General features: G+C 36.5%; 1 protein-coding gene across 3 annotated transcripts; it reads left to right on the forward strand.

Annotated features, from left to right (window-relative positions):
- Positions 1-14: 14 nt before the first annotated feature.
- GEN1 (GEN1 Holliday junction 5' flap endonuclease) lies at positions 15-18,416 on the forward strand. Of its 3 annotated transcripts, XM_066994960.1 has the most exons (15): positions 31-153; positions 1,086-1,154; positions 2,607-2,811; positions 4,553-4,739; positions 5,584-5,760; positions 7,368-7,478; positions 9,675-9,748; positions 10,243-10,331; positions 11,149-11,299; positions 11,416-11,452; positions 11,552-11,632; positions 12,880-13,010; positions 14,424-14,485; positions 15,109-15,252; positions 15,382-18,416. In XM_066994960.1, exons 3-15 carry the CDS (start codon positions 2,651-2,653, stop codon positions 16,818-16,820), a joined length of 2,844 nt encoding a protein of 947 aa, XP_066851061.1. In that variant the 5' UTR covers positions 31-153; positions 1,086-1,154; positions 2,607-2,650; the 3' UTR covers positions 16,821-18,416. The 3 variants fall into 3 exon arrangements, with proteins under 3 accessions (XP_013028123.2, XP_066851061.1, XP_013028124.2); XM_013172669.3 differs by lacking the exon at positions 1,086-1,154 and having other exon boundaries at positions 15-153; XM_013172670.3 differs by lacking the exons at positions 31-153; positions 1,086-1,154 and adding an exon at positions 195-533.
- The last annotated feature ends 2,436 nt before the right edge of the window (positions 18,417-20,852 follow it).

Here is a 20,852-nt window from a genome sequence, read left to right on the forward strand (position 1 = left end):
TCCCAGCCGCCTCCCTGAGGGGGCCGTTTCCCGGCGCCCGCCATTTTCTCGAGGGCGGAGCTGCCCTCGGGGCGGGGGCGGCCATTAGGGTTGAGCAGCGCCGTGAGGGAGAGCGGGTGGTGCTGGGAGGCCTCGGTGGTCCGAGCTGGGGAGGTAAATTTGTTATAATTCCTGATTAAAGTTTGGCTGCGTTTCGCTGTGCTGTGTGGCAGGCGGCTGAGGAAGAGATGAGCCGCTGAGGGGGCTCGGGTGGGAATGGGGAGTGGGTCCCCTGCGGTCAGTATGGGGCTGGGGCGCTAGGTTTGTAAGTGTGCAGTCATTTTGTACATCTTGTTATCGGGCAGGGAGGAGAGGTCTCGTCGTTGCGAGCAGGCAGTCAGGGAACGCCTCTCTTTCAGGCGCTACTTTAAGATACGAGTTCATGTCGAGGCGGGAATTTTATGTTTGAACTGAAGGCGCGCGTGCGTCTCGGTGCTCCGCTTTCGTGCGACTTCTTGAGGGAAAAGCCTTAGGAAGTTTCTCTCCAGTGATTTGTAAGTATGTGGGGGAAGGAGGAAGTTCGATCTCCCTCCCTTAGAAGTTTCTCTCTTCTAAGAAGACTGGAAACCTGCAATGAATGAACCTCAAAATCTGAATAGACAGATCGCTCCTATTAAGAGTTGTAGGTCTGTCTGTATGCAGGATCCAGATGTAAATATTTTACAGAATATCCTCAGAAAGTAGAAACTGTGTGGTAGGTCTTACAGATTTTCATAACTCAAACCTAAGTATATTTTGAATGAGGGTAAAGAAATGTTACTGAGGACAGAACAGGATTTTGTTGGAAACAAAATAGGGAAAAAGTTATTTGGTTGGATTTTTGTTTTGTTTTTAGTTCTCAGCTTTTTAAAACTTTTTCTTTTATATAGCTGTTAATCTTCTGAAACATTAAGTATTTACTAGTATACTTGTCTTTCCTGTTAATTATGTACCATACAACATGCTATAAATTATGCCATGTATTTGCATGCTTTATTTATAATTTTAACTCATTTTATGTGCTTGAGGCATAACAACAACAAAATCCCTATTTTACTACATAATAGCCCTGAGAGCATAAAACCCAGGTTGTGTGACTGAAGAAGCGGATTGCAGAAGCATGATTGCCGTTGAAAGTAGGTCTTTCATTGAACGCGATTTAAAAACAACCTGGAATGTCTGCAGCAGCAGAAATGGTGCATTATTGATTAGCAACCTTGCTTTAAAACAGTTCTAAAGTACAAAAAAAAAGCAACCTACAAAGATAGACTTGCTGTTCTGACAGACTCTGAAGGTGTTGAATGTGAAAGATGCATAAATTTAACGTGGCCATGTTCACAAGAGGCCACAAGGTGGCATAACTACCCGAGTCCTAAGCAGATCTCGGAGTTCACCTAGTCATGACTTCAGAGGAAGGGGGTGTATATTATTTGTGCGTGTAGTAGTTTCAAAATCAGGATGCAAGAAGTACAAAACATTCCAGATTTTATTTTTTATCGTCTAGTATTGGAGGAAATGACAGAAAAGTAGAGGAAATAAGCATGAGGCAAACTTTGTATGGTAAGGCAATGTAGGTGTGGGTTGGTGTTGTGAGGAAAAAACAATGTACGTGTCAGAGTTGTTTATATAGAAGTGGCAAGGTATGAAAACCAGAACAATAAAAGGACTGTGAAGAAAAGGAAATCCAGTCATGGGGTAGTGTGAAGAACAGAGTGGCATAAGTAAAGTTAAAGAAGAGACAAAGAAATATGCTACCTAATGGGTGTATGTTATGAGCCAGCATTCACTGTAAGCATCTTATTGCAGTAGTGTGTGTGACTGGCACTTAACAATAGTAAGAACAGGCACATTTCACGTTTCTGGAATCATGCTGTTACAATTGCTGAAATATTTATTCAAAGGGAATTGTGGAGAACATCTGTGGTAATCCCGTGCAGAGGAGGAAGTTCCACCAATATTAGATTAAACCAGTAAGACAGTGTGCTGTCTGAATGTTGGAAATGGAGAAGGAAGTTTCTGCAGCCTCTGGGGGCAACCAGTGCTAAAGTACCCATCGTCATTATTTCCTAATGTTTAGGTTCAATTTCCTAAGCCACAACCTTGGCCATTAGCCCTTGTTATATGATCTTGGACTAACAAGGAGAATTTTGTTTTTGTCATTATAAATATTCTTCAATCTACTTTTATATGTAAGCTACTATTATATGAACTGAATCTTTTTAATGTGAATCCTACAGCTTCGCATCAGGAAGTAATGGCCTTGAGGGGTGTGGATTTTGTTTGCTTTTTAAATAAGTCTTGGATTCTATCTATGTAAGGGACATATGAGACTTGGAAGCATGTTATGTTACTTTTTTCAGCTGATTTTTATTTATGTTTAGCCTATTAGCAATGAAAAAGTACAGTCCAAAGAAGGTTTTCAGTGATAAACCACCTGTGAACTGGAGTCACTCCATACTTAGAAGGCATGATTGTGAATGCTCTTGGCTTATAAAAACAAAACTGATAATGTCTGCATATTTATTTTATAAACTTAATGTTCATAATATGTCATATTTCATGTTATGTTCTGAAAATATTTTGCTTAGTCTACAGCTAAAACATTCATGTTGACAACAAAGAAGCTGGAACAATGGGAGTGACTAATCTGTGGCAAATACTTGAGCCTGTGAGACAACCTGTCAGCTTGAGCAGTCTCAAAGGAAAAACGCTTGCTGTCGATTTAAGTTTGTGGGTTTGTGAAGCGCAGACCGTTAAAAAGATGATTGGAGTAGTTACCAAGCCACATTTGAGGTATAGTATCTATATAAAACATTGTAGCCAAAAGTTTTGGAGCTGTATAATTTAGTTTTGGTAGTTCAGAAATTAAGATTACTTACCTCCAAAATTCATATGACTATGCTGTTTTCTGTTGTTATTGCTTGTGCTGCATACATAAAGGGTTTGAAAAGAAAACATGGTCATGCTGGTTGAACTCAACTTAGTGCTTGGGTGCAAACAGGAGAATTTCTTGGGCTCAGCATACCTTTTATTGAGGCCTTAACAATAGGTAAGGTTGAGACGGGTGCAGACAGAACTGTGCTGGTCTTACTGTGGTACAGCGCCATGTGGTGAGAAAATTATCAAGTGGCAAGTACATATCAACATGCTCATTCCCATATATTTCTGAGGATGTGTGTTGGAAGGTACTGTAGAAGTTTAAGCCTGTTTATGACAGCATTTTGGAGGCTGGTAGATTCAGAACGTAATGGGATTTATGCATGCCTGTTGTGGTGTATGAGTTAAAATTCTAGTTAACCATATTTACTTCAGTTGGAGGTCTGAATCAATCTTCAGGCTTATGAGCAACATTGAAGAATGTGTATGTATTTAAACGAGCAAGGATAAGCAGCTGTAAATTCAAAGCACTGTTTCCTGTAAATTATGCTGACAAAAATGAAATTATATATATATATTTTTTTAAATGACTGCTTAGCTCAAGAATATTGAGTTACTAGCTGTTATATGTTTATGGGGTTTTGTTGAATTCTGTTAATATGAAATATTAGCATCTTCTGAAAATCTTTTCTTAAAATGTTATACTTAGGACCCCAAATGGGTAATTAAGTAAAAGTTGGAGCTTAACATGAACATTTTCTCTATGATAAAAAGTCTTACGTGCAGTGGAATGGAAACATCAGTCCACACCTCTTGCGCAGTCTTTCCAAAGCAAGACAAAGGGATGGACAGATTTCTACCAGGGGAAAAAAAGATTTAATGCAGTTGGAGATCAAATTATTTCGCGAAGTATTCTACAGAAGCTTTTATTGTAATAAATTGATTTCTTTTTCTTTTCATTTGTGAAAATAAAAATAGGCTCAAGAGATTAACTTATCCTCTTTTACCAATAACAAATATACAAAATTAAATCTAGAATAATGGTCTTTCTTTGTAAATCGAAGAGAGATAAATGTTTGGTCACTCTTTGAAAGATTCATTCAGGAATTACTGGAAGAAGCATATGCTGTCTGAGTACTCTGAATATTACTGTTATAGACCAAGTGGTTATTATTGCTTTTACAAGTAAAATTCTTCCCATCAGTGGTGCAGATTTGCACATTAAATAAATTGGCATGGTAATGGTATCTATGTATCTAATATTAAAGCATTCTTTTACTTCAGATGCACCTGCATTGATAGATTTGGGCTTAAAATTTGGTACAAAACAATCAGTGTGGATGTGTTTGAAAGCAGACTTTGGAATTTGAATATATTTTATTTAGCCTTTTAAACTTGTTTATGTTTTTGCTCCTTAAAAAAAATCTTTCTTGTCCTTATGTGATATTTTCTTGGCTATTTTGTAAAGCTGTTACAAGTCGCTAGTAAAACAACATCAAGGAAATAGATAAAATCTGTTAGCTTTGGGGTAAGGAAGTCATAGAAGGTGGAGAGGAAGCTAAGGTTGTTCCTGGGGCAGACTGAGGGACATAACAAAAACATCTGAAGTAATCAGGCTTCCCTAATTCTACTTATGGAACACATTACTTTATTGCAGAAACCTATTTTTTCGGTTCTCTTTCTTAACATCAATGGGAATTAAACTAGTGTTTGTCATGGAAGGAGAGGCCCCCAGGTTGAAAGCAGACACCATGAGTAAGAGGAACGAGATGCGCTATGGACCTTCCAAGAGACATGGGGCCGCAAGAACAGGGAGATCTCATTTTAAATCCATGTTAAAAGAGGTGAGTAATCAAGGGGTATGTTTCAGTATCTTTTTAATGTGATAGAAAGAAACCTTAAATAATTCAAAGACAAGAACTCAATTAATAGTTTTCTATACAATAAATGTCAGCAATATTATAAGTTAGAGGGAACACACCCTTTTGTAATTGGGCGTTACAGCATCTGTTAATTTATTGTAGAAGGGAGGGCAATGTCAGAATAATTGTCTTGTTTGATGTGTTCTTTGTGTTATGCTGCAGTGAGCTGCAGTCATAATCAAGTGCTTATTACAGAAATTCAAACTTTGTTCTCATGGCTTTGGTAGATTGAATGCATCAATTCATGTTTTATTCTTAGAACAAAAAAGTTGTTTTAGAATTTAAAATTTGTAGGAAATATATATTAGTATATCTAAGTATGTCTTAAACTGGTCCAGTCTTAGTTAGGCCAGCAATACTGTACTGTCATGCTTTGTTTTTGAGGAGTCTGGCAGTTTGAAAGATGTCTGTGCTAGCCCAGTATTACTGCGGAGTACCAAGCAAACCATGTCGCTTTGTGAAGATAAATTCTTCTTCTGCTCTTCATTTGAAAACATCCTAAAAGTCCATTTAAAGCATACAGATTTTTGTGAAGGTGTTCATTCTGTGTTCAAGTTTTGTACTTAGTGCATTGTTCTTAGTTGAGTACTTTTTTGACTGCTTTAGAGGAAAAGTAGTTTACAGTTTTTGTATTGATGTAGTGTTTTTTAGTCATTGCAACAGTAGCAGTTTTCAGGGTGGACGTAAATACTTCTCTGAGAAAATTCATGCTAATAACTGGATCTAATTTAGCATTCAATCTCTCTTTCCTTTTGGATTCTTTCAGTGTCTGGAACTGTTGGAGTGTTTAGGTGTCCCTTGGGTTCAAGCAGCAGGAGAAGCAGAGGCAATGTGTGCTTACCTAAATGCAAAAGGCCACGTTGATGGGTGCATTACCAACGACGGAGATGTCTTCCTATACGGAGCTCAAACGGTTTATAGGAACTTTGCCATGAATGCTAAGGTAATGTACCTCATTAAGGTCAGAAAGAGGTTTTGCTTGCTCTTTAGAGTTTTCCTCAAAATAGAAATTAACTGGAGGGCCTCGAAACAATTGGATACCACGCTTATCATCTGGTAGTTGAGGTTATTTAAGATAGTCCTTTAAGACAGGAATGCTTTGTTGGATTCACTGCCTGTCTACTAGGATTTGAGAGCAAAACAATTGGACTGAAGAACACTTCTAGTACTATTGTCTGTGTTTGTGCTGTCTTGTGATGTATAATAAAACTAAGTAGCAATTTTTCCTTCCTTCCTCAACAGTGGAGAATTTTAATGAAATAATTGATTCTGATAAACTTACAGTTAGGGCATATGGGGAGAGGTCAGCCTTTTGTCTGTTTCACAAGTTTGCATCTTACATGTTTATTTTATTAATTATGAATATATTTACAGTTAATACTGTTAGTCTCAAATATGAATAGGACAGATTATGCGTCTGTATAATAATCAATTGTTATGAACTTTCAGAAAGAGAAAAACAAATCAACTTATAATCTTGAGCTTCATTTGTTAAAGAGTGCAGTTTTCCAGATCTCGCAAAAAGCAAACCCAAATGTTCTTTATTTATACTTCTCTGTAAATCGGAGAAAGGAATTCATATGTTGTACCTCATAAAGCTAACAAGAAAGCAGAGGAAAAATTATGTTGGGGTTGGAATTTTAAATCTTTATCCGTAAGACTTGTCAAGAAGGTACTTCAGTAACAGGAAAAAAAAAACAATAGAACCGAAAAAAGCACTAGGAATGATTGAGTTCAAAAAAAAAAAAAGTAAAGTTGGAAAATGATTTGCTTTGACACTGTATTTGGGGTCAAGATGATCAATTTCCTCCTTCATTCATTGTCATTCATTACCAAAAATGAAGGTGGACTTGATCTTTCAGGGTTATCTTATTACATATCTTAAGATACATAATATCTGCCTGTTGATATAAAAAGTAATTTGTGTGCGCGCATCCATTTGGGGTATCTGTTTCAGATAACAGGGTTCTGTTTGTTTTTTTTTGGGGGGGGGGGGGGGGGGGGGGGGCTTCCTATCTTTTTATTCATGTTAATCATTATGAAATATCATTGTGTTTGAGTCCTCTCCTAAAGGCTCCATGTGTTCCTTTAGCTCACAGGTATAATGGTAGGTGACACTTTAATTGTCTTTGGTTCTTTTTTTTTAAACTCAAGTAACACATTATGAAGTTTATATGGACTTTAAAAACTGTGGTTCCTAAGATGATTTATACAGCCATTAGTCCTCAATAATGTTAGATTTAACTTTTTCTAAATATATTAAACAATATAGAAAACAACTCTTGATTTTATTTTAGTTTCTTTTGAACAGTTGATGCCCACAGTTACAACTTGAAACTCCAGAACTGTAGTTATTAATGTGGTGCCCATGCATTATATTATAATTGCGGATTTATTTGTTTTTGCTATCAGACTCTTTGTATTTTATAGGATAGACCTGTTGCCTGCAGACATGGGTGGATAGTGTTGGGTAAACAAAGTGAATGTGATTTTGGGCTGTTCCTTCCCTGATATTGTGGAAATAAAGCATACAATAAATTTCTCTTGCAGGAACCATATCTTGACTGTTACACAATGTCTTCTATTAAGGAGAAGCTTGGTTGTGACAGAGAGTCTTTGATTGGGCTAGCTGTTCTTCTGGGTTGTGATTACCTTCCAAAGGTAAGCAATATAATTATTTTTTATTAGGTACTTACAGTTTATTGTTTTTCAAGACAGTGTATCAAGGGAGACTTGTGCATGCTGACAAAACCGTGCAATGCATGATTTGCATTGAATGCAATGAATACTGAGAATTAGTTGAAGAAGATGCTTAGTAAGTAACTGTGGTTTTTTTTTGATGGCTTAAAGATAATCAAATTATTTCATTAACATTAATCGTTCTAAATCTATTTTATGTATTCTTTCAGACTGTAGTCTTCACCTCCATTATATGAAAGTTTCAGCATTGTTGGTACTGAGCAAACATGAAAAGTGAGTGACTGCCAGGATACTTTGTACCCATTAGGATGCAAAGTACATCCTCGGTAGAGTAGCTGAGGAAAATGAAGAAAAAACATTTCTGTTTATGCTGTTTGGAATAGTTAGTAGTGATGGTTTTGAACTGTAGTTATTAGTAGCAACAGTTCTGGATGGAGCTTGGACATATTTGTTGATAGAACTAAAAGGGAATTTTACATGATTTTTAAATAGATGACTCCTACTTTGTAAATTTGAGGTAATGAGTGAAGTGAGAGGGATCTCACTCATTACTTTTTTTCTTCTTTTTTCCTGAAAGCTTTTGAACTTTTTTTTGTTGAGACTTTCACCAGAAGGTGTTGGAATGGCTATTTGAAATGGAAATGAAGTGGTATGAAACATGATTTCTATACAGTTCATCATGCTGTGACCACAGGCAACGGTTGCTCCCATTCAGAATTGCAGTGGATGTCTAGTTACTCTTAAATCATAGTGTATCAATTTGATAAAACTGTCCTTTTAAATACCAGACTATGCTGAATGACAGAGCACATCAGTCGAATCTTTTTTTTTTTTTTTAATTGAAAGACAAGTCTGAGAGGGAGGCAGAAAGTAGTGGCTAATCAGTAGTTATTGTAATGCAGCTAGCAGCTCCTGGAATGCTAGGTTCTTGCACGTGTGTCTTCTGGAGTCACACAATCAGCAATACCAGATATGTTATTTGAGTTGCTGCAACCTGGCAAAGCAAAGAAAGATAAAAACTTCCAGGGAAAGCTGAACTACAGGAGTGCCTTGTGGGTGTGACGACTGGCAGAACAGATAAATGAGAATACCAGTCTATAATTGCACTTGCTTTGCTGATTACATATATGTGATGCTTTCCTTGCAGAAGCTGAATACCTGTCTGCCTGAGTGGCTGCACAACCAATGACAACTTCTAATTGGTTTTGAAAGTACATTTATTTCATACAGTTGTATATATTCGGTTGTTATATTTGAATAAAAATAAGCTATCGGTTTATTTGTAGTAGTACTGTAGAAAGGACACTCAATACACTGTTTATATTCAGTGGTACTGATTCTTGATTTAAATCATTCAGGTTGTTTTGAATTAATAGTCTGTCATTCTGCAGTGTATCTAGGGATTACTATCAAGTCCTAGATTTCAGCCCATGAGCTAGCTTCTAAAAAATATTTGCTGTTCCCATGTATTACCTATAGGGCTAGTCTTGTAAAGGACATGCATTCTACAGATGTAATAACAGCAAAATCAGTGCAAGATGTAATAGCAAAATGAAGCAAGTGATTATTGAAGAGGAAAGGAGGGCTTCTTTCAGGTTTGGGTTTTTAATTATCTTTCAGAAAAATGCTCTAGCACTATTCTTTAAGTCATCTCTTGGAACATAAGTGTTTGAGGTTAAAGCAGTTTCTTTGCCATAAAGCCACTCTCCTGTAAGTGAAGACTTTTTGGTAGACATTTTTCATCTGAGATTCCAGTCTTTTGAGTTTAAAATCCAAAGAATGAATTTGTCTTGGTTTGACTTTCCAAAACAGTTCTGAAAAGTTTCATTTCTCTGGCAGTTAGCTGTCAAGAATGTTTCAAGTATTTCATGTGGTAGTTCTGTTGCAGATGGTGCACAAAAAAAAAAAAAAAGCAATGTGTAGAAAGAAAGCAGTGGGAAATAGGTGGTTTTATCTTAGCTGCTATTGGGTGTCTGGTACTACAGCTATAATCTGTCACCTCTGACTACATAACTTGGTCAAAAATTATTTTTGTCAATGTAGATCAATGTCTGTGAATGTTTTATCATTTCTGTTCATAAGATTGTGAAGGCAATTTATGAAAATCTTTATACTGTGTGTGTCATTAAATGATGTTTAATATTTCTGTCTCTATAGGGCGTTCCAGGAGTTGGAAAAGAACAAGCTTTAAAGTTAATTGAGACTTTGAGAGGTCAAAACTTACTGCAAAGGTAAATTGAAAACTTACCTTGATTTTATTCTTATATTTGCTGGTATGGACTTTATCTCCAAGACAATGTTAATAATATTTAACTTTTAACTCTTTTTTTTTTTTTTTTTGAGGGACAGGTTACTACATTCCTTACTTCATATTTGCTAAGCAAGCTTTCTTCATTGTTGTAAAACACGAGCTGACTCCTAGCTTTTGAGTTAGCAGGTGTATGTTGGTATTTTGGGAATGAAAGTCACAAGGACTGATGACAGATTTACTAATTTTTTTTTTCTTTAGGTTGTGGATCAGGACAAGGGATACTAAATGCTGTCTGGGTTTTAATGTATATGTCAACAGTAGAAATCCAACAACTATATGCTCACAAAAAATCTATTTCATAAGTTAGAAAACTGCTTTCTGAGCAAATGCCTGAGAAGTATAAAGAGTATTCTTTTTAGTGTTAAGTGTGAGAGTTTAAAGTATTTTGTAACGCTTTCAATATCATCCTTCTAGATTTGAGCAATGGAAAGAATTTCAGTATGATAATAATCCATCTTTGGTTGTGAAAAGGGTAATTCACTGTTCTGAGTGTCATCATCCAGGTCAGTGTAAAAAGCATTGAATTTTGTTTTTATCTTAATCATTTTTTTTTTTTATTCTGGGCATGGGGGGTTGTTTGTTGGTTGGATTTTTGTCAAAAAAAAAAAAAAAAAAACCATGAAAGACTACTCTTGTCATTCAGCTTCTGGGCTGTATTCAGATTTTCAGCTGTGTATCTATATAAGTGCTTTTTGGAGGCCAGGGATTACCTTTCCCAAATGTGAAACCAGTTGATAGCAGAAGGAATATTAACAGAATGCCCTTGTGTGATCCCAGGTATTTGCCTTTTTAATGATGTCAGTAAAGAAAATGTGCTATCATGATAAGCAGCTTTTTTTTTTTCCCTGTCTGAATTGGTCTTGCATAAGGAGGGCTGAATCCATTAGCATTGCTGAGTTTTTTTTAGCCTTTTCTTATAAAGAAATTAGTCTTAGGGAACCTCATTTTGGTAGCACATTTGATTGGTGAACTCATTCAAAGCCATCACTTGGAGAAGAAAAAGTTTGTTTCAAATATCCATTGCTTAGTATGGTTGTGAAGGTGTCACAGACTACTTAGGTTTTTTTAGGTTTTAAATTCTTCAGCATAAGGTGTGAAATTGCTTTTTAATTAATCTTAATTAAAAAAAGGAAAAAGTCTTTCTTGTATTTGTCAGTTCTTACTGTAAGTATATAGCTAATGCACTCAGATCTCCATACAGCTGCTATTCCTCTCAAATTCATATATATTCCAAATTCTGTATTTTTACTACTAATTTTGTATATTTGGAGGTTTTGGAAGTCTTCCTTCTCATCATGATTTGTGCATCTGCTTCTGTAGGGTCTTACAAGGAACATGAGCGCAGTGGATGTAAACTCTGTGAAAGCATGAGATACTGCAAACCCAATGACTCCAAGTACTGCTGCCCTTGCGAATGGCATCAGTTAGAACAAGTGAAACAAGCAAATGCAGTGGAGGACAATATCAGAAAGTAGGAGTGTGTTGAAAATAAACTACTTTTCCCTGTTTTCATGTGCAGGGTGAGGATTTAAGCTGTACGTTTTTCCTCTTTGTGCCCAGTTCCTAACACATTTGTTTTACCTGCAGAAAAGCTAATAGTTGTGAAGGCTTTCCATTCTCTGAGGTAAAAAGCCTATTTAAAGACATTTTTCTTTTAATCAATTAATTGAAATTTCAGTTTTCTGCCCTCTCTTAAACTGCCTTTTCTCTGTTTTATCTTAAGGTTATCCAAGAATTTCTTGTAAACAAGAATAAATTAATCAAGATAATGGAATGCAAAAGGCCAAATTTATTGTCTTTTCAGGTACATAACGCTACTGGGTATTTAGCTCTGTGTGGGTTTTATTGTTTATGCATCTGTGATAACTTTGATCTTGATTGGTGATTTTACTGGAAATAAGAATTAAAGAATCTTGCTACAACTTTTTAATATACTTCATCTTTTGAAAGTCTAAAATGACAACTTCAAAAAATTAATTGATTTAAGTAGGTATGTAGAAAAGCAGAAGTAAGAGAACTTGGGGGGGAGGTCACTTGCCATTGTTCTATTTTTCATTTCCCAATGTTATTAAACTGGGATACTGAATGTTGCGTCATCTATAGCGCATAAAGTACTATGTGGCTATATGGCATACTGCTTCAGGGATGTTACTTTTTTTTCTCCCAGCTTTCACAAAGGTATTAACGGATACAGCTCTTGTTTTAACTCATACCTGTTTCGTCTTCATACTGACAGTGTGTATTTGACTTGCAGCAAGTTATGATTGCAGACTTTTTTTTAAACTTCCTTTTTAATGTTTTCTTGGTATTATCAAGATTAGCAGCTTCTGTATGTAACGAGCAGAAGAGACTTCCATTCTTAATGGTGCATGTTTTCCCAAAACCAGATAGCAGACGTATAGTTAGCATGATACTGCCAGTTTCCAAGTTTAGAGGCCCTTTAATTCAAAGTGCACAAAGCTCAGAAGTGATACAGCTTACAGGATATTCTTTCCTCTAGAGAGAGAGGAATAAGGCTTTTGGGGTGAAGGTAGGAAGTGTTTGTATATACTTGCTGTTGGAGTGGTTTTCTCAGAATGATTTTTATTATACATTTTTACTACTGAAGGCAGATCTTTTATAATGTTTCATTTTCCTGAATTGGTGTGTTAAGTTACATAAAACATGATGGACTACTGTTGAACAACATAGTTTTAATGAAGGTCTGCATTCATCCTTCTCTCACATGTGAAATCAGTAATTTTCACAGCTCCTTGCATAGCTGTTCTCTATCTGATAAGGTGTTTAGTAACTGTCTTATTCCTGCTGTTGCTGCCACACAGCTATTCCCTGAACCTGTTATTGACAGTAGAAGAATCTACCCAGATAAGGATAACTGTTCCCTCACTTGGCAGTGAAATATTATTCAGCATTGCCCGGACATATGAAATGTTCTAGATACTTTAAACATTTAGTCCTGTGTCCTTACTACATAGCTGTCAAAGTTTGATATCTAACAGAATAAGAATGTTTTAAAGTGTGTTTTTTTGTTTTTGTTTTTTACACTAACAGATATTTGCTTCTGAGAAGATGGAATGGGCAAAGAATTACGCTTGTAAGAAACTGTTCGCACTGTTGACACTTTATGATATGAACCAGAGAAAATCTGGGTACATCAATTCAAAACAACTGGAGGCAATACGGTAACTGGAGTTCTTGAACCTAATGTTTACTTCTGTTGCTTGAGGAAAATTCTTTTATTTTTCTTCATTTTTACAAACATATAATGGTTTTCTTCCATCTGCTTTTCAAGCTATGAGCTTATTTTGATTAGAGCTAAAAATTTAGATCCATATGCCAATACGTATGCTGTTGCTGCTGCACAAAGTAACACATGCAGCAATTTCCCTCAGTTCTAATAGGGTCTGCTATGGTTACTTTCTATTACATCCTTATTTCCTTGGATCTGCACACAAAATTTAGCTTTAAAGGTTTGCTTCCCTGCTCAGATTGTTAACAGAATTTTGGTTGACTTCAGTGATTCAAGATGTGAGCAACTGCAGATTCAGTTATGTATCTAATGAATTCACTGTCTTACAGTTCATTTCTGCTACCTGTTCTTCTCTAAACATTTTCATTGAGGACAGCTGCCTTTATGATTATGGAAATGGCCAAGTATCCGGTCGCTAAAAATGGATACACAGTAAAAAAAAGTAACTACTTCCCTCTGAATATTTTCCCAGCATCCAGATTTCTGTTACTCAGGAGTCTTCTAAGCCAGGTTTAGAGAGCCATCATCCCGCAAAGCATTTTCTTTTAAATGATCTAATCTTTTCTTAAGCCCTTTTTTTTTTTTTAAAGTTTTCTTAAACTTTCTGAATCTACAGTGTCTGTTTGCAAAAGGTTCCTGAACTTGACTTCACGGTCTTAAAGAAATTATTTGACATAATATCAAATGACAGACTTTTTTGCTGTTCGTTTTTTTTCCCCAAATCCTTACATTGCAGGAAGGGTTAGTAGTTGTTCCTTGTTTCTCAATGCCTTTCAAGATTTTATAGACCTTAATATTAAGGAGTAGAAGAACAGTCAGTGTCAATATAGTAGTATCTTTTCTGGATTGGTGAGTCACAGTCTGTCAGTACCAGCCTCTTCCTACAAAACTGGGATGTAGATAATATTTTTAGAAAAAATCTCATGAAGTTCCTTTTCAGTTCATGTCTTGGATTCCTTCATGCTCTTTTGCAAAAAATATGAGTGATGCTGTCTGTTCATTGAGAAATTATTGTCTATGGCAACAGCCTTCTCCATGGCATAGCTGAAGATACCAAGCTAGAGTTCATAGAAATTTATATTATGGTTCTATGTTACAAAATGGAATTTTGATTTTTTAGTTCTGCTACTCTAAGCAATACCATTTAAAAAATAAGTCAGTATTCAAAATCTAGACCGAGAACTTATACACAAAAGTAGCTTTTTAAAAAAGTTAAATTTGCTATTACAAAGATAATTTTTGCTCTGAATCATTTTAAATTAGAATACTCGAATATTTTAAAATAGCTTAAATTTTACATTTCCTGTTCAAACATAATCATTTAATATGTTCTCTGTTCTTACAGGATAGTCAAGACACGTGTTAAAAATGGTATTCCTTGTTTTGAAATTGAGTGGCAAAAACCAGGTTGGTGTGGTTTCCATGTACATTATTGAACAATTCACAGGAAAAGAACCAAAGCATTCTTTAAAGGGGAAAATAGTTTGACATTTATGAGGAAATAATGTGTGGGTAAGATTGGAAATTGTGAAAGACATAGGAAATGTGCATCACATTTCAGATACCCTGAAACCAAAAGCAATACTTAAAAAAAAAAAAAAAAAAAAGGGGGGGGGGCAAACAAATAAAAAACACCAGGCCAAAACTAAACACAAAAAACTCAGAAACAAAAAACATCCTACCTACCTACCTACCAAGAAAGCAAGGGGCTTCGTTTTCAAGGACTTTTTGTGGTACATGTTAATAAGACCTAGACTCTGTGTTTTATGTCTTGTTTCATTATGTATCCTAAGTTGTGACAGTTCACTAGCTAGAAACTTTCGTGCTGACAGACTTCTATTTTTAATGTGCCTGCTTCACCCAGGCACCTGGCAGAAAGAAAGCAGTTACACCGTAGCTAAATCTCAAACTTTGTGCTGTTTGCCTTTTTACATATCTTCCTTATATTGAAGTCTTTCGTTCTTTCTTATTCCATCCTTTGAAATACTCATGTATATATATGTCCAATATAAATTCATTAATTGTTTTAGAACATTATGTTGATGCAGAAGATGAGCCTGTGGAGTTGTTTGTAATCACAGTAGAAGAGGCGTCTTTGTTTCAGGCTGCTTATCCAGATGTTGTTGCTCTTTACCAAATGGAAAAGTCAGAAGCTCTGGCAAAGAAACAGAAAAGTAAGTCCAAAAGTTTATATCTTATGAACTTATGGTTCTTGCCAGAATACCAGAATCAAAAGCAACAAATATTTCTCCCACTGTTGAGCAATATCATGTTTGATCTGCACCTCTTTTTTTTTTTTTCAGACAGGAAAAACAAACCGAAAGAAAAAGAGTTATCAAATGTTTGTGATGAAGTTACTGATCTTCTGTCTCAAATGAATTTTAAGTCTACAAGTGAAACTCTTCTTGTGCAAGACCACACACTAGATACAAAAACTGCACCTGAATATAAGATACACCAGACTAACATTGAATCAAAAGAGCCAGCAATAGCTGCAGCTTCCTGTGTAACATGCGTTCAGATGCCAGTATCAGCAGTTGGGCTTTCTCTGACTGCATCGCCTTGCTTGCACTCACAGGGTACGTTGGCTGACGCATCTGTATTACCAGTACAATTTACTAAAAGTTCAGAGATTTCATCTTCCTCTGTAGCAGCTGATCTACAATTGAGCAGTATTGATTGGGAAGGAACTTCCTTCAGCGCTTCACCAGCCCAGGGGTGTGATAGCCGTGATCCACCATCTGACTTGACTGCATGCATAAAGCGCTCACACCCGCTACCTCATGAAACAGGGAAAAATAGCTCAGAATATTCTGGGGCTTTGCAGTCTGATACAGACCATTCTGACAGTGCAGATGACTTAGTTTCAGATGGTGGTATGGCACAACTTCAGAAGCTGTCTTTAAGTGAGCGTATACTTAGGAAGACTTCCATTCCATCAAAGCCTTTGCTGTCAGAAGATGTAACGCAGCGAGAGCCTCTCAACGGATTTAAACACACAAAGGCAGCATTGAATCCTGATAAAGATTCTCTCTCTTCCTCGTGTCCGTTAAACAAACCAGTGCAAGCAACTAAAAATATGCTATCGGAAACCTGTTCAAGGGAATATGGTGTACATATTTGTAAAGATCAATGCAAAGAAGCTGACAGCCTGTATGAAATGATACAAAAAGACCACAATATAACATCTCTAGCCCTCTGTGGGCAAACAGAGCCATTGTATACTGTGCGTGAAATGCTTCCCCCGTCTCAAAAGCCAGCAGATGTGGTAACTGGCCGTCACTTTACAAAAACTTGTACTCAGACTGCTTGGAAAACTTCTTTTAAAAAGAGCGTGTGTCAGAACAGATGTTCCTCTAGTGAGGACAGTGATGATGGCAACACTAATAAAAATCCAATTTATAAGAAACTAAAAAGGCAGCTGAACACTGGACAGTTTAAAAAATCTTTTGCAGAGAAAAGGGGTAACGCTGTTACTAGCAAAAGAACAAGCAGCGACTCAGTACTTATAATTAAGCAGAGGAAGAAAAAAAATGACTTTAAGAAAGCTGGTAATAATTTGTCATTACAAATATCTCCAGAACCTTCCTGTGTAGTGGAAATTGATTGTTCTGAAAGTCCAGAACAAGTGACCAGTTCCGGTCCTGTGCAGGAAGCTGAAAGTGATGTTCAGATTTACCAATGGGCAGACAGTCCCCTTCCCCTGTCTGAAAGACTGAAAGGAAGACTCAAAATCAATTAAGTCCTTCATAAAATAGATTATGACAACAATTAACTCTGAACCTTTAGCTCTTACAGAGGTCTTTCTCAAAATTTCTGCAGTGTGTTCTGTCAGTTCAAAGTGGACAAATTCATGACGAATAAGAAGTGTACTGAAATACTTCATATTGGTGCTAAAGTTTGAAACTAAAATGATAGCAAAAGTATTAAATCACAATTTATAGGCAAATACCCATTATTCTGGACTTGATCATGTTCTGAACTTCTTATGTAAGCAGCAGTCTGTAGTATACAAGGGAGCAAAAGGTGTTATTTTTGAAATATGAAGTCTGTTTTTTCCCAGCCAAGTTGTGCTTCACGTACAGCTATTAGTCCTTCTGCTTATAAAAAATAGAGCTATTAAAACAGTGCCTGTGCTGCTGTTGGGTGTGCTTAATAAGACAAAGCAATACAACTTTTTACAACTGAAATTTTCCATTCTGCCCCATTAACTTAATTTTGCTAGTTTTAAAATAGACGCTGGTTGTGTTGGCTATCTCTAAAGGACCAGATAGAGGCACACAGCAGATGTACCTTGCAGCATAGTTAAATTTATATCTGCCATGCCCTATAATAAACTGCTCTTCAAGTGTGTACACCTTCCAAAGAACAGAATAAGCCATCTAAGGATATTCTGGTTTTGTAGCTGTGACTTCTGCTATTTAAGTAAACTTGATGGCTGTTATAACCATGTGCTTATAGATTGGGGCATTTTTTACTTACAGAAGATATGAAATCCTATCTAATATTCACTTCTAATTATATTGGGATAAAGATTAAATTACAGAAAATCAGAATCTAATAATGGTATTGCAGATGTTTAAAAATATCATGTACTGTAAATGTTTGTTCTTGAACTTGAATACACTGCATTTTTGAAGGTGTTCTTCCTCTCTTATACACAAGCAATCTGGTTATAGACCCAAAAAAAAATACTGTCTTCAGCAGCTTATTAGAAATGCTTCCTTGCCTATATTTAAGCATTCATAATTTCTTCTATGCACCAACCAGAAGGAAGACCACTCTTACTGACAAATAATGTTAATAATAGAAATCAACTTAGAATATCCATGTCTTAATGAAAATGTCAATTCTTTCTTTATAAAGGTCAAAGCTTTAGAAGTTAGGAAGCTAAACTCCCAGCTGTGTTTAAGGAAGAAATAGAAAATGTAATTAGCAAAAATCATAGTTTCTTACGTTGCCTATAGGTAGATAAAGTTGGTTTATAGCAGGTTTTCCAAATGAGAAATGCAGTATGTAAATAAGCAAAAAATCCAAAATTATTGGAAATGTTTTCAGTTTTGAAAATGGTCTCTTGTGGAGACTCACTGTGCAGCTGATGTGAGAGGGCAGCTGAGAGAACAAATGCTATGAAGTGGCATAGCAGTCACCTGGGGATCCCCTATCTAGTGATCAATAGTGGACAGATCAGACCTTTTTTTTGGGGGGGGGGGGGGGGGGGGGGATAATATTCTTTATGTTTGATTCTGATTCTCTTACTGCCCTGCTGCTTATTTTGAATACTGAAAGTTGGAATCGGTACCTCTTTATTTTCATGAATAAAAATACCATCATCATACAGCTGTGCTCGCTTTTGTTCCCTCTCCATGTATCCCAGTCCCCTCTTTTACTGGAGGCATCAAAAAGTTTTCACTCGTAGTGTGTAGGTTTCTGTGCTTTAGATCTTTCTTTAGAGCTGGGCAGCAAGAGCTGCTTTGGAAGAGTTTTTTTTTTTTGTGTGTGTGTGTTTGCTTTCCAAACCTGGCTATGATGGCTACCTTAATAGATGATTTGCCAAAAATACTGGGCCAGAATTATGATAAATTCATGTTTTGTGGATGATGGAAATCAGAAATGAGATGGTCGTAAGATGCTGATAACTGCGGGGGAGTGGAGGGGGGAACTATGTTTTTTATACGAATATAATAAATTAATATGGTTTTCTAAGTACAGTTCAAGCACGAAAAGCATCAAGACTTCAATTTATTCATTTGCACTGTCTCATTTTTGTGTAAGTTTTCCACTTCAGAAGCAGTGATAGATTTGAAAACAACTGTATAGGACGCCCTCTCTCATTTAGACTAGCTGCTCGTTGTGGCAAATCGACGTAACGTTTATCCTTGGGAGTGACTTGTCAGATTTGTGGTTCACAATTAAATTTGCCATTTGCTACAAAGGGGAAAATACAATTTAAAAGTATTGTGACCCCTCACCTTTCTGTAACTTACTCAGGGTGAGGATTAGGGCCCGTTTCTTTGGAAGTGTTTTTACAGTACCAAAGCTGACTGCTTTGCAACCCCTGTATTTAAATAAATTGAATGGGTGTAACATAACCTCCTGCAGGAAATATTCCTGCAATATCATATGAAACTGGGCGTAAGTATAAATGAATGTGAGGCATCATTTATACTAAATCTATTTTCATTTACGTGTCGTGGTCAGTCCCAACAAGCTCTATCAGGGTGCTCCAGATAAAGCAATAAAACTATACCTGCTGTGGAGATGGGGCAAGTAGATGTGTCATTCTTCATGAAAGTTTTCCTATGGAAGCACTGTAGCAGCCCCTGTACTTTGGCTAACAGATCCCTCCTGATACCAGCATCCCTTCAGCCTGGAGAGATACAGCCCAGAAGTGTAGGTTCTGTCGTAGCAGTACAACTACCATTATTTCCACTTACAAGCAGTATTAAACATCTACTTAGTTCTTTGATGTAGCAAATTATAGCAAAGGGATACTTTATTTGGCATTACTCATGGTGATTGTAACTCTCCCTAGTTCAGGTTCATAGGGAATCAACTAGAAAGCAACTGAAGTACTGTTTGTCTAGAATATATAGATAAATAGATAAAGAAATAGAAAAACAAATAATAATTCCTGTATATCCCACTATCAAGCTGCACCTGCTTTTACTTTTTTTTTCCACTGGAAGATATTACTGACATTCTTAAGCATGTTCACACCTTGATAGAATTCATTTTCATTACATTTTCCAATTTTCACTTATAAAGTTGATGAACACAATAATTTTGTGACAGTTGACAGAGAAATGTCCTACCTTGAGAGAGGGATTATTTAGCTGAACTTCGAGGATTTGCCAAGGCTTGGCTCTATGCTATTATATCAAGAACGAAACTTGGAAAATGTGGTGGTGAAAGAGACAGGGCAGCTGCTACTCGAGACAAGCTGAAGTCTTTTCATGTCTAAAAAGGTGTCAAACCCTGCCCTATTATATCAGTAGATAAAAGGGAACCACATTTAGAATATTATTGGCAGCTGCTGTGACCCTAAGTGCTACTGGTGCAACAGTAAACTCAGCGCTAGATTTGGCACTTTTTTCCTCCAGGAAACAAAACACTTCAACTGTTTCAAGAAAACAAAATTACCGTGGGTGACAGAACCACTCTAGCACCTCTCTCTTGCTTTCCTATCCTGCACTGTAGCTACTGTCAGTACTGAACTTCACTTAAGTTTAATCAATAAATTAAAATACTAAAACTTTAGGAGTTCTTTAGAAGTCCCATCTCCACCCTCTACCCCAATTTCCCTCGAAGGGTTTGGGGAGGTCTTGTCACTTCAAAGGCTGAGCACAGCTGGAAAAAGGGATCTCCTTTGAAATTTTTGCTCCATGGAAACTGCTAACCACCGATTTACTGATGGGTATTTATAACGACTTAGGTGCCTGACTAAAATACAATGAGGGGAAAAGCTAACTTCAGGGATATTTTTAATGCTTAGTACATTTTTTTTTTGTAGAATTATCTGTGCATTAGAATTTACGTTTTTATTTTAAAATGCGATTTGCTCTGCAAGAGCAACTCCCCAGACAAGCTCGAAGCCAGATTAGATGTCCTACCATGAACGCTCCTGCCAAAGGCTAGCTCCTTGGTAGGCTACTGCTATTCTCTGGGATACAGCGGGAGGAACAGTGAGCGTGGTCTGCTTTGAATAAGTTTGTGGGAAAGCTTACTAGATGAATCCTTACACAGTACCTTCTCCCGCCACCCCAGCATGCCA

This window comes from Anser cygnoides, chromosome 3 (genome assembly GCF_040182565.1).
Source record: "Anser cygnoides isolate HZ-2024a breed goose chromosome 3, Taihu_goose_T2T_genome, whole genome shotgun sequence".
Classification (NCBI taxonomy): Eukaryota; Metazoa; Chordata; class Aves; order Anseriformes; family Anatidae; genus Anser; species Anser cygnoides.

Bases quoted from the DNA above. Each gene is read 5' to 3' on its own strand.
- GEN1 (XM_013172669.3), top strand. From the start codon at position 2,651: ATGGGAGTGACTAATCTGTGGCAAATACTTGAGCCTGTGAGACAACCT. The intron at 7,479-9,674 runs GTAAGCAATATA...CTGTCTCTATAG, and splicing joins GTTGTGATTACCTTCCAAAG to GGCGTTCCAGGAGTTGGAAA. The intron at 9,749-10,242 runs GTAAATTGAAAA...TCATCCTTCTAG, and splicing joins GGTCAAAACTTACTGCAAAG to ATTTGAGCAATGGAAAGAAT.